This window comes from Carcharodon carcharias, chromosome 6, assembly GCF_017639515.1.
Source record: "Carcharodon carcharias isolate sCarCar2 chromosome 6, sCarCar2.pri, whole genome shotgun sequence".
NCBI classification, from domain to species: Eukaryota; Metazoa; Chordata; class Chondrichthyes; order Lamniformes; family Lamnidae; genus Carcharodon; species Carcharodon carcharias.
In genome coordinates this window covers 131,606,305-131,618,536 of record NC_054472.1, presented here as the reverse complement: position 1 = coordinate 131,618,536, position 12,232 = coordinate 131,606,305, and the positions used below count along the sequence as shown (strand labels likewise).

At 39.7% G+C, this 12,232-nt stretch overlaps 1 protein-coding gene across 2 annotated transcripts in view; it reads right to left on the bottom strand.

Moving 5' to 3' along the window:
- LOC121278734 (oxidative stress-induced growth inhibitor 2-like) overlaps positions 1-8,485 on the bottom strand; it is a 41,006-nt gene extending 32,521 nt beyond the window's left edge. Inside the window, exons 1-3 of one of the 2 annotated variants that reach the window (XM_041189106.1) lie at positions 8,078-8,482; positions 7,235-7,439; positions 161-305 (exon numbers count right to left, since the gene is read on the bottom strand). In XM_041189106.1, the coding sequence (XP_041045040.1) occupies positions 161-227 (67 nt within the window). In that variant the 5' untranslated portion in view covers positions 228-305; positions 7,235-7,439; positions 8,078-8,482. Of the gene's footprint in view, positions 1-160; positions 306-7,234; positions 7,440-8,077 lie in introns of both variants that reach the window. The other variant, XM_041189107.1, reaches the window with a different exon arrangement.
- Between the last annotated feature and the right edge of the window lie 3,747 nt (positions 8,486-12,232).

The window sequence follows — 12,232 nt, the reverse complement described above, 5'->3', positions numbered from 1 at the left end:
AAACAGCAGCAGAGCTGATGTTAAACTACTGTGTAGCAAATTAAAAATCATCCTATTCTGCACATATAATCACACCTGTAGTCAGTTACTCCTGAAAGATGCTTGCCTGAGATTCATAACGATCATCAATATTTGCAGTAAAACGATAGAGGGAACTTACCTATAATTGTGACAGGAACATTTAAGGAGAGATCTCCAAGGAGGGTGCTTTCTTCCAATAATGGCATTACAATCTTTCTGGAACAATAATTGGGCAGCACTTCTATGGTTTCATTCTCTGTACGCAAGCTTCTTAAATCTCAAGTCTGTTGTGGTTCAGATTAAGCAAACGTAAAATACTTCAATCACAGTGCATTTTCCTCTCAAGGTAAGCGACAATCTTTTATGCACACAAGCTTTCAGTGTCAAAATAAATTTGTACAACAATATGCACAATTAAATAGTAAGTGGAATTAATATATCTTTACAATATGTATATTTATTACAACTTTCAGTTGTAAATAACCCATGTGCGATGAATGGAACAGAACAAAAGTATTTTCCTTAATTTAAAATAGGAAAAAGAGCCACCCAGTATTTATTAATAGAGTTCTGGTTTTTTAATCACCATCATGAACTTTAAAGAATATGGTGGACAACTGGTTTAGCCATTCATTTCCAGATCTGGCTGGACCACATGAAGCACTATCAGGTACTGTTCTTATCTGCTAAAACAGCTCACTAGTGCAGAATCAAATAGAAAGATAACCCTAGCTTCTTTCCTCTACTCCAAACAATCTTCATAAAACCCTTTTCCCTTCCTCCACAACCAGAGCAAGGAGCTCATGAACCTCTTTGTCACTAAGAGCAAGACCATGCAAAGAGCTGGCTGTGTCACTCCTTCCATAAAAAGTTAAACCACTTTTCCCTTAGGAATGTAAAGCTGAGGTTGCTAATTTGAGATCCGGGCCAACTGTCATCTAAATCTCTCCCCTGCCCTAGCTCTGAACCGCGATCTTTCTCTAATTTCTCTCCTATCTCCACTCATGCCTTCTCAGAGCTCATCTTATCCATGAGCCCCACCTCCTGCTCCCTTCCAACCTATTCCCACTACACTGCTGACCAACCAACTTCCTCTCTTTATCCCCATGTCAGCTGACATTGTTGACGGTTTTCTCTCTTCAGGTGTTGCTCCTTTCTCTTTTAATTTTCTATCAGCACCCCTCTCATCAAAAAAAATCATTGATGCCACAGTCCTTGCAAACTACTGCCCAACCTCCCTTTCCTCATCAAAGTCCTTGAATATGTTGTCACCTTCCAAATCTGTGTCTGCGTTTCCCAGAATTCCATGGTCAAATCCCTATAATATAATCACCCTGCCACAGTACCAGAAAGCTCTTATCAAAATTGCAAATGAAACCTTACATGTGTCATGGGCAGAATCTGTGTGTTTTCTTATTGTCCATGATCTAAGTGTTATGTATGTGTGGTGTGTGTACTTTTTACCCTTAGATTGGTTGGCCCAATTTAAATAGCTTCAGTAGCAAGCTTTTTCGTGAGTTTACAAATAAAGAATGTTACTTATTATCCGACACTTGACCTGGAGGTTTAAACACAATGTCTCACTCAAAATTAGATAGCTGTTAAGAAAAAAAAAATACAATTACAACTATTTCAGTCTCTTTTGTAGTAGGCCTGTAGTTTCTCAGATGAGTTGATGCTTTGGCTGGAGTGAAGTCCTTGAAAAGTTGAGTACACCAGAGGTTGGTTCTCAGGTGAACTTGAAGTTGGAACAGGTTGGAGAAAGAGACCTTCTCCCACTTTCAAGGTATGGCTGTTTATTACCTTAGCTGCTTAGTTGACTGCAGCTGGTTCAATGAGTTTTTGCTGGTCTCTATATCTCCGCAGAGCTGATTCTTGCTGTTTTAAAAGCAGGCAAAAACATGGCTGTCTCACCCATGTGATGTGGTACAAGTCCAAAGTCCTTTTCCAAATAAGGTGATGTGTTAGGCCAATAAACATCCTGCATTGTGGTTTTTGACACGGAGTTTGAGATAAGCAAGGTCTTTATAAGAGATCATCACAATACAATCAAAGGTCAATACGATCCATTTCACATTTGTCTAACAACTGCTGAATTTCGATACCCTAATGAATCATGGAGACGAGTTCTCTGTAAGCCACATTGTCTGTAGATTTTTATCCATATTTAATTGGGTATTCGACCTAGGCTCTACTATCTACAGTTCAAATGTCAAAAGTCACATGGTTTGCCAGAGCCAACATAACAGCTTGTGTTCACTTTTCAAAATGTATCTTTAAAATTTATAATATCTTTACACCTGTACTGGGCTGGGCACGACATGATTATGACAAGGTTAAACAAACCTTCCTCATCCTTCTCGACCTGTCTACAGCCTTTGGCATGGTCGACCACACCATCCTTCTCCAATATCTCTCCATTGTTATCCAGTTGGGGACTGTTCTCACCTGTTTCTATTAAATAAATTTTATTGTAGCCAAAGAATCACTTGAGATGGCTTCTTTGCCCCCTCCTGTACCATTTAGCTCTAGTGTTCCCCAAGGATCTATCCTTGGCTTCCCACTATATCTCATCCATATTGCCTTTTGGTGAAATCATCCAAAGCATTAGTTTTCACATGTATGGTGACATCACCCAGCTCTACCTCACCACTGCCTCTCTCGACTGCTCCACTGTTGCTACCTTACCAGACTGCCTCTCCAACATACAGTACTGGATGTGCAGAAGTTTCCTTCAATTTTAAATATTGGGAAGAGTGAAGACCTTGATCTTGGTCCTTCTTCAAACCTCATTCCCTAGTTACCGACTCCATCCTTCTCCCTGACAACAGTGAGGCCAAACCAGTCTGTTAACCACCTTGGTGTCATATTTGACCCTAAGATGAGTTTCTGACCACATATTCAAACACACAAATTAGGAGTAGGCGCAGGAGTAGGCCACTTGAGCCTGCTCCGCCATTCAATAAGATCATGGCTGATTCGATTGTAAACTCAGCTCCACATTCTCATCTACCCCCATAACCTTTCACCCTCTTGCTCATCAAGAATCTACCTCAGCCTTAAAATTATTCAAAGACCACCTATGGTGGTCCTTGCCACTGCCTTTTGAGGAAGATAGTTCCAAAGACGTACAACCTTCAGAAAAAATTTCTCCTCATCTCTGTCTTAAATAGGTGACCCCTAGTTTTAGATTCTCCCACAAGAGGAAACATCATTTCCATATCTGCCCTGTCAAAACTCCTCAGGACCTTATAAGTTTCAATTTTACTCTTCTAAATTCTAGCAGAAACAAGCCTATCCTGTCCAACCTTTCTTCATAAGACAACCCACTCATTCCAGGCATTAGTTTAGTAAACCTTCTCTGAACTGCTTCCAACACATTTGCACAGTACTCTAGATGTGGTCTCACCAATGCCCTGTATAACTGAAGCATAGCTTCCGTACTTTTGTATTCAACACCCCTTGCAATAAATGCTAACATTCTATTAGTTTTCCTAATCACTTGCTGCACCTGCATACTAACCTTTTGTGACTCTTGCACTAAGACACCTAGATCCTTCTGTAACCTCTCACCATTTAGATAATGTGCTTCTTTTTTATTTTTCCTGCCAAAGTGGACAATTTCACATTTTCCCACATTATACTCCATTTGCCAGATCTTTGCCCACTCACTTAACCTATCTATGTCACTTTGTAGCCTCATGTCCTTTTCACAACTTACTTTCCTACCTATCTTTGTTTCATCAACAAATTTAGCAACCATACCTTCAATCCCTTCATCTGAGTCATTTATATAAATTGTAAAATGTTGAGGCCCCAGCACTTATCCCTATGGCACACCAGCTCCTCACATCCTGCCAACCAGAAAATGATCCAATTATGCCAATGCTGTTTTCTGCCAGCCAGCCAATCTTCTATCCATGCCAATATGTTACCCACTACATTGAGCTTTAATTTCACATAATAGCCTTTGATGTGGCATCTTACCAAATTCCTTCTGGAAATATAAGTACAGTACATCCACCAGTTCCCTTTTATCCACAGCAAATGTCACTTCTTCAAAGAACCTCTATAAATTGGTTAAACATGATTTCTCTCTCACAAAACTATGCTGACTCTGCCTGATTACCTTGAATTACCAAGTACCTTGCTATAACGTCTTTAGTAATCACTTCTAACATTTTCCCTATGATAGGTGCTGAGCTGACTAGCCTGTAGTTTCCTGCTTTCTGTCTCCCTCACATTTTGAATAAAAGGAGTTACATTCACTATCTTCCAAACTAATGGAACCTTCCACAAATCTAGGGAATTTTGAAAAATTAAAACCAACGCATCAATTGTCACATGAGCCACTTCTTTTAACACCCTTGGATGAAGTCCATCAGGACCCAGGGACTTGTCAGCCACAGCTCCAACAATGTGCCCAGTGCTGCTTTCCTTGATGATTGTAATTTACTCGAGCTCCTCCCTCTCTCCCATTTCCTGATTTACAGCCATTTCTATTCATACCATCACTAAAAACACCTATTTTTGCCTCCATAATATTGCCAAACTTCTTGCCCGTTTCAGCTCATCAGCTGCTGAAACCCCCATTCATCCCTTTGTTACCTCTATACTTGACTCTTTTAATGCACCCCTGGCTGGTCTCCCACATTCTAATCTCTATAATCTTGAGCTCATCCAGAACTCTGCTGCCCATGTCTTAACTTGCACCAAGTCCCATTCCCCTATCACCTCTGTGCTTGCTGACCTACACTGGCTGCCAGTCAAGCAATATCTTGTTTTTGAAATTCTCATCTTTCTTTTTAAACTCTCTCCATGGTCTCACCCTCCATATCCCTGTAATCTCCTCCAGCCCTCCAAGATATCTACACTCACCTAATTCTGGCCACTTGAGCAGCCCGAAGTTTAATTGCTCCACTACTGATGGCTGCATCTTCAGCTGCCAAGACCCTAAGTTCTGGAATTCCCTCTCTACACTTCTCTCCCGCACTTTCCTCTTTTAAGACATTCCTTAAAACCTGGCTCCTTGGAGAAACTGACCTAATATCTCCTCATGTGTCTCGGTGTCAGATTTTGTTTTGAAATGCTCCTGTGAAGTGCCCTATGATATTTTATTACATTAAAGGCATTATATAAATATAAACTGCTGTTGTTAATGTGTCACACTGCTGTACAGAATGGGAAGGTCCGAGATTCAGTTCAGGTTTGCACTCAAGTTAGATATTTCAACCAAGAGAGCAACATTGGCATTACATTTCACCTAAGTGTCTCTGGACTAGAGGCACACTTCCAATACCATTCATAATGCAATGAAAACTGTAATAAAGGATATTCTTTCATGACTGAGTTTGATAGAAAAGCAAAATATTGTAGATGCTGCAAATCTGAAATAAAAACAAAAAATGCCAGAAATACTTAACAGATCAGGCAGCATATGTACAGAGGGAAGCAGAGTTTATGTTTTTGGTGAATGACCCATAAAAGGTAATTGGCCTGAAACGTATACTGTTTGTCTCTCCACAGATTCTGTCTGATGTGCTAAATATTTCCAATATTTTGTTTTTATTTGAGATTGCTATATTTTTGTTAGGTAAATGCTTCAAGGGATATGGAGTCAAGGCAGGCAGTTGAGGTTCAGATCAGTTAAATTGTAATTGAAAAGTGGCATAGGTTTGAGGGTCTGAATGTCATACCAATGTTCCTCGGTGTCTGTGCTAATGTGCATGCACACAAGGGATAAACCTTGGATGTGATGCCTCTCATGGGCAAGCAATTACTGGCTAAGCTACGTGAAGAACACTTGAATGATGTACCAGTTGGTTGCTGGTACCTATGGAAATATACCACAATATGAGAAAGCATCTTCGTAAGAGGAGAGGAAAAATTTAAATAGTTATTAAAATTTATTTGAGCTTTTAAAAGACAATTAGATAGTTCACTTTCATTTGTAGTAGGTGGATCAACAGTTGGAGGAAAAAAATTGAAAAGTAATTCAGGTACAATACTTCATCTACATTTCCATTTTAATTTTGGATTTCCAAATTCTTAGCTTTCTTTTTATTCAAAGTTTTAACAGTGTCATCTTGTGTCTGAATTTCCAGTATGTGTTGACAACAGGCATGGACCACATCAATAATACAAACTTCCAAAATTATATTTGAGATATTAAACCATGACCTGTGTGCTAACACAAGTGATACCACATGAAAGAAATCAGCAGCCATGGCCAACATTCTTCCCTCCATCACCACCAATCACTGATCATAATAGGTCATTATTTGTGTTTGTGGGTGCAACGTTTACTTACATCATAACAATCAATGCACTGCAAACAAATTGTGTCTCAAACACAGATTTTTTTTCTGAGAGATGTGATAATTGCTATGTAAATCCAAGTTTTTAAAGGAAAAAGGTTTTTTTGAAACATTAAGCTGAAGAAGTTCATGTGTTTGAAATTTGTAACCCTGTTGGATTGTTCGAGCTACTAATTGCCTATAGAATGTGTTTGGCTGTAGCTCGTGAGTTACAATTAACAATATTTACACAGCATTGTTCCCATTCACCAGGAATTTTGGGTTCTAAACAATGGACAGCATTTGTGGATATATGTAAGTGCACTGTGGCTCACAGCTAATCATCTGGGTTTTTACACAGTGCTGAAATTCTCATATTCAGGACAATTTACTCACATGGAAATAGTTTGGATGTATTTAGCACAGTGTGATTCAGCTGGCACTCAGTTATTTTTATTATTGCCTAAATCTACATAGTTCATCATTTCGAGCTCTCATTGTGTACTAACAATAAACCCTGTTTTTTAAATCATGCATCCATGTACTCAGCAATTCTTTTATCTGTGCTACCAACTATCTTGCATTGTCTTGTACTGTAACACTGACTAAAAATATTGTTCTGCAACTCCTGCTTTACAGATTTTGTTCTATTTTCTCACTAGATCTGTAAATAGGATATCTTTGCTTTAGAGGTGATGATGGGGGTGAGAAATATCTCATTTTGATCAGGGGAAATGAAACATAAATTAGAACTGATGGAATATTATTAAAGCGTAGCATCAAGGTGGTCTGTGCCCAAGTTAGCACTTGGCTGAGGTAGCATAACTACAAATGTTGTCATTGCTAATATAAAGAACAGAATAACTGAGAAACGGTACCTGTACTGGACATTTATCTTGTATTGCTTTAACACTTACTGCTATGCTGGCGATTTATCCTGTCCAGGCATTATTACACCATAAGCATTGGAGACCAAGTAACTCATTCTGTTGATTTGTGGGCTCGGAAATCACATCCAAGATTGGTTGAGACTATGCAGCAATATTAATCATCGCACAGGTTGTGAAACAGTCTTGGCAATACTTTTACAGCCAGGTGCTATTCTTTCGAAATTCGCTGGCACTGGATGAAAAGTAAGGTTAGAAGCGGGTGCATTAAAATATATAAAAGTACGCATGAAATACAGAATAGGGATAGAAAGAGACGGTGAGGAAGAGGCTTACGATATGTGATTTTTAAAAACTGTTCATGTTTATTTTTGTGCACGTCTCTCATAATTAGAAGTCTCAAAAATAAACTTACGAACTGTTAATACAAAAATGCTTCCAGTGCTCAAACTTTAACGATTTAAGATCAGAATCTAAATCGTCTTAGGCAAGTGATGCGATAACAGAAACTTCACGCGAGTGTTAACGTGCTGTTGAATCCGCTGTGAGGAGCTGGGCTCAGACCTCAGCCGCTGGTTGCAGCGTTCACCTGCTTATTACAGAAGGTCCTATGACTGTGTCCTGATTCGAAGTGGGGGCGGTGTCAGAGCCGGGATCCCATTTCTTTGTTTCTGCCACTGTATATGATCCAGGAAAACTATTCACCTACATATTTTTGCACTAAATAAATCAAATCTAAATGTTCGAACTAAATACTTATAAAATCTATATTTATATTATCCTGAAACTAATGCTATGCAAAATAATCAACCAAATAGCGCCTGCAAAATAAAAGCTCAGGCATGACGAAATGAAAAGTTTGATTAAACTGACCAGATCGATTGGATTTCTTGTGCTGTCGATGTTTGAACCGTCCGTCCACTGTTACGGCCCTTACACCAGGTAAACTGGCCGACAATTAACCCTGCAAGGAGGAATACTGGATTTACTCTTTCTGCTGGCAAGGAGATGACCTAGACACAGCAGCGTTTATACACGAGGAAACCTAAAGCATTTCTCCCGAGTTTTCTGCTCCCAATGCCAGTGCGGCACGGCTGGAGGCGGAGTTCTGATGTAATTTCTGCTGATCCCACTATTTCAAATAGTCGAACCGAAGTCAAGAAACGTAATTAGCACCAATGCTCTAGATAGCAAACTGAATAACGAAGAAGTTCCGACATACAATTGCTTTCAAGTGTAGGCATAAAATCAATGCTTTATAGTCTAACCGGTGAGGGGGGTCCCCGTCCCCGTCCCGCTAAGTCATCTGAAGGTGGTATTTGGTATCTAGGCTGTTGGATTCGCCTTCAGGTACTTTTGAGTTCTGGGAAGTATACCAATTACCTCTCCTCCCAACGTGCGCAAACAACAATTTAGATAGTGCATACAATATAATCAAAATGTTCCAAGGCACTTCACTGAGAGATTCTTTGACAGATAAAATGTGACATCGAGCTACAGAAGGACATACGAGGACAGGTGACGAAAAACTTGGTTAAAGAGGTTGGTTTTGATGAACATTTTAAAGGGAGAGAGAGAGGTAGATAAGTGGAATGGTTGAGGAACTGAATTCTAGAGCCTAAAGCCAAGGCAGCTGAAGGCACAATGGCCAATAGTGCAGCAATAAAATTGAGGATGTGCAAGCGGCCAAAATTGGAGAAGCATAAAGATCTCAGAAGGTTGTGGGACTGCTGGAGATTACAAAGATAAGGAAGGAGTGAGGCCTAAAGGGATTTGAAAACAAGGAAGTGAATAAAGGTGCAGCCGGACTCGAAATCAATGTAGGTCAGCGAGCACAGGCATGATGCATGAATGGGACTTGGTGCAAGTACAGATAAGGGCAGCAGAAGTTTTGATAAAATTAAGTTTACCAAGGGTGTGTAATGGTAATATGTATATGGTAGTACTGTATATGTTGTGTAAAGGCAAGAAATTTAGGTCAACGTTGAGAAAATAACTTCTATTTAAAGAGTGCCTTTCAGGTCCTTAAGGCATCTCAGAGCCATCACTGTTATGTACATAAACACGATAGCAGTTTGTGTAGACCTAGGTCCCACAAACCGTATGCGAAATAAGCAACTGGTAAATGTTTTGATGGTGTTGGTTAAGATGTAAGTGTTGACCAGGGCACTAGGGAAACTCTTCCTCACATAGCCCAATTAAATCTTATAAGTCCACCTGAGACTGCTGATGGGCCCACAATTTACTATCTCATTTAAACAAGCACACTTCTGAGATGCAAGTCTAGGGTGGGTGTTATGATCACAGCCAATGTTATTTGCTGAGCACGCCAAATCCTTGAGAGAAACTTGTCTTACTGATTATAACTTCTTTTGTATTTTGAAACCTACTGATCCCAGCAGCATAGAATCTCAGTAACACTTTCTGGATTTTAAAATTAAAAGATTTATTAACAAGAAGAAAATAAAACTTAAGCACATAAGAGTAAAATTACACAGTTAAAATAGTCTTATAAAACATTCCCCCCAAAAAACCCATTTATTCAAAACACACAAGTAAATTACTTGGCAACAGTTCCCTTACAGATTTTTAACCATAAAAATCCAGTAATATTGCCCAAGGATAAATTGCTGCTACTTAAATAAAGTATACCACACAACTTCTCACTCTCTTTCACTCTGCTGTGGAAAGGAACCTGAAGGAAGTTCAGAAACAGACTGTTCACTGAAAACAAAGACTTTTCTGGCTTGAAACTGGGTCGTTGCTTCAAATTCACAACTTTTCTCAGCACAGAGCTGGTCTCAGGACATCTCCCCCACACAGTGACCTCAACTCAACTAAACATCTTTCCTTAAATATCTTTTTCCCCTTTGATCTTAGACTCCTTCTCTAAGAACCTCTTTGAACTAATTTTTTCCAAAATATAAAAATCTTCCATATTTTGCTATTGCCTCACTTTCAGGTAAAATAGTATTTTAATAATCTACCCTTGTTTACCTATGAAACCTTTATAAATTGTAAAAGTTGTAAAAATATTTTTAAGATAACATCCAGTGGGGTAAAGGAGCACATAGATATCGAAGTACAAATATACAAATTACTAAAATTTGTGCCACAGGTTAGCAAGGCCACAAAAAGTAAGCTAAACACTTCATTTCTAGAGAGATAGAATTGAGAGGGAAGTTGTGCTAAATCCGTGTCAAACCTGGTTACATTACTTAGAGTACTATGTGCAATGACGCTATTGAATCACCTCCACACCACCATGTTTTGAATGAGATTGTCCTCGATCCATCTCAAGCCAAAATCACCAAGGCCATAAAAGAACCATCAGTGGGTAAGCTTCCAGGAGTCGATGACATTCCAGCTGAAGTCTCAAGTATGGAGGAATTCATGTGGCTATGAAATTCACTAGCCTTTTCTGCTTAATCTGAAAGCAGGGCATTTTGTCCCAAGATTACAAGAATGATTCCATAACTCACCTGTACAATGGAAGGGAGGCAAGTTCATCTACAACAATCATCGTGGTATTTCATCTCTCTCTACAGTGGGAAAAAATTCTTGTGAGATTTATTCTCAACAGGATTGTCACTCATCTTACAGACTCAGTGCGCCCAGAATCATAGTATGGCTTTTGTGCTGGATGAGAAATGGTTAACATGATTTTTAGATGCATCAAATTCAAGAAGAGTTCTGCAAGTAGAACAAGAACCTCTACAGAATGTTCATTGTCCTGATCAAGTAAACTGTAAAGGCCTGTGGAAAAGGCTCTCTAAATAAGTCTGCTTTGAGAAGATGATCAGGGCGACCTGCTCATTTCATAGTGGCGTGATGGCTAGTGCGACGCACTTGGTGCCTCATCAGATGCCTTTCCTGTCACCAATGACACCAAACAAGGCTAACTAATGGCTCCAGTTCTGCTGGCCATCTATTTTTTGACTATGGCTCCTATATGCTTTCAAAGATCTCAACAGAGGACTACACCTTCAATTCAGACAGACGGCAACCTCTTCAATCAGCAAAGGCCCAAGCTTGCGCAAAGATCTCAGAACAACTACAAAGTGAACTCCTAGTCACTGATGACTGCTCTCACAGCACACACTCCGAGGGACATTAAGTTGCTTGTTGATGCTTTGCCCAAGCCTTAAAATACATCTGGAGAAGAAAGTGATTCTGTACTCCTGCTCCTGGACACAAACTTCAAAACCCCTTGGCCACGATCAACAATACACCCCTCAACTCAGTTCAGGAGTTCTGTTATCTTGGGATACCATCTCCAACAGCACCAAGTTGGATAATGAAATCACCCATCATCTGGCAAAAGTGAGCTCAGCATTCGCTCGGCTCACCCACAAGCTTTGGAGAGAGCAAAGAATTTGTCTCAGAACAAAGATCAAACTCTAACCAGTAGTATTTCTCACATAACTTTTCTGTAACTGTGAGGCATGGACAACTTAATCAGCACCACATAAAGCAACTAGATGCATTCCACATTTGCTGCTTAAGATCTCTCTGCAACATCAAGTGATAGGACAAAATCCCTCATACCAAAGTTCTTGCAAGGTGCTGCATACCTGGTATTGAGAGCATGCTCATTAGAGCTCAGCTTCACTGGGTCAGCCATACGAACATACAAACAAATCAGGTACCAAAGGCAAGCTGAGCATGGGAACTCTTACCATCAGATGTCCCAAACTTACATGAAAAGACATTCTGAAAGCCAATCTCTGAGCCTATAAATTGGACCCCACTACATGGGAAAAAACAATGCTGGACGGATCCAAATGGAGATGTCTCCATCATCAAGCAGTCTCAACATTTGAGGAAAATAGAGTTAGGTCCCTACAGGACAAGTAAGCATGCCACACAGCCAGTGCCTCCATCCACCCCTCCAACAGTGACTTCATGTGCAATATTTGCAATTAGATCTGCAAATCAAGACTTGGTTTAACTTCACATATGTTAGGACAGCAACCTAGATGGTGAAAAACTGGTCTCCTTGCTGAACACTCATCAGTCAAAGGAACG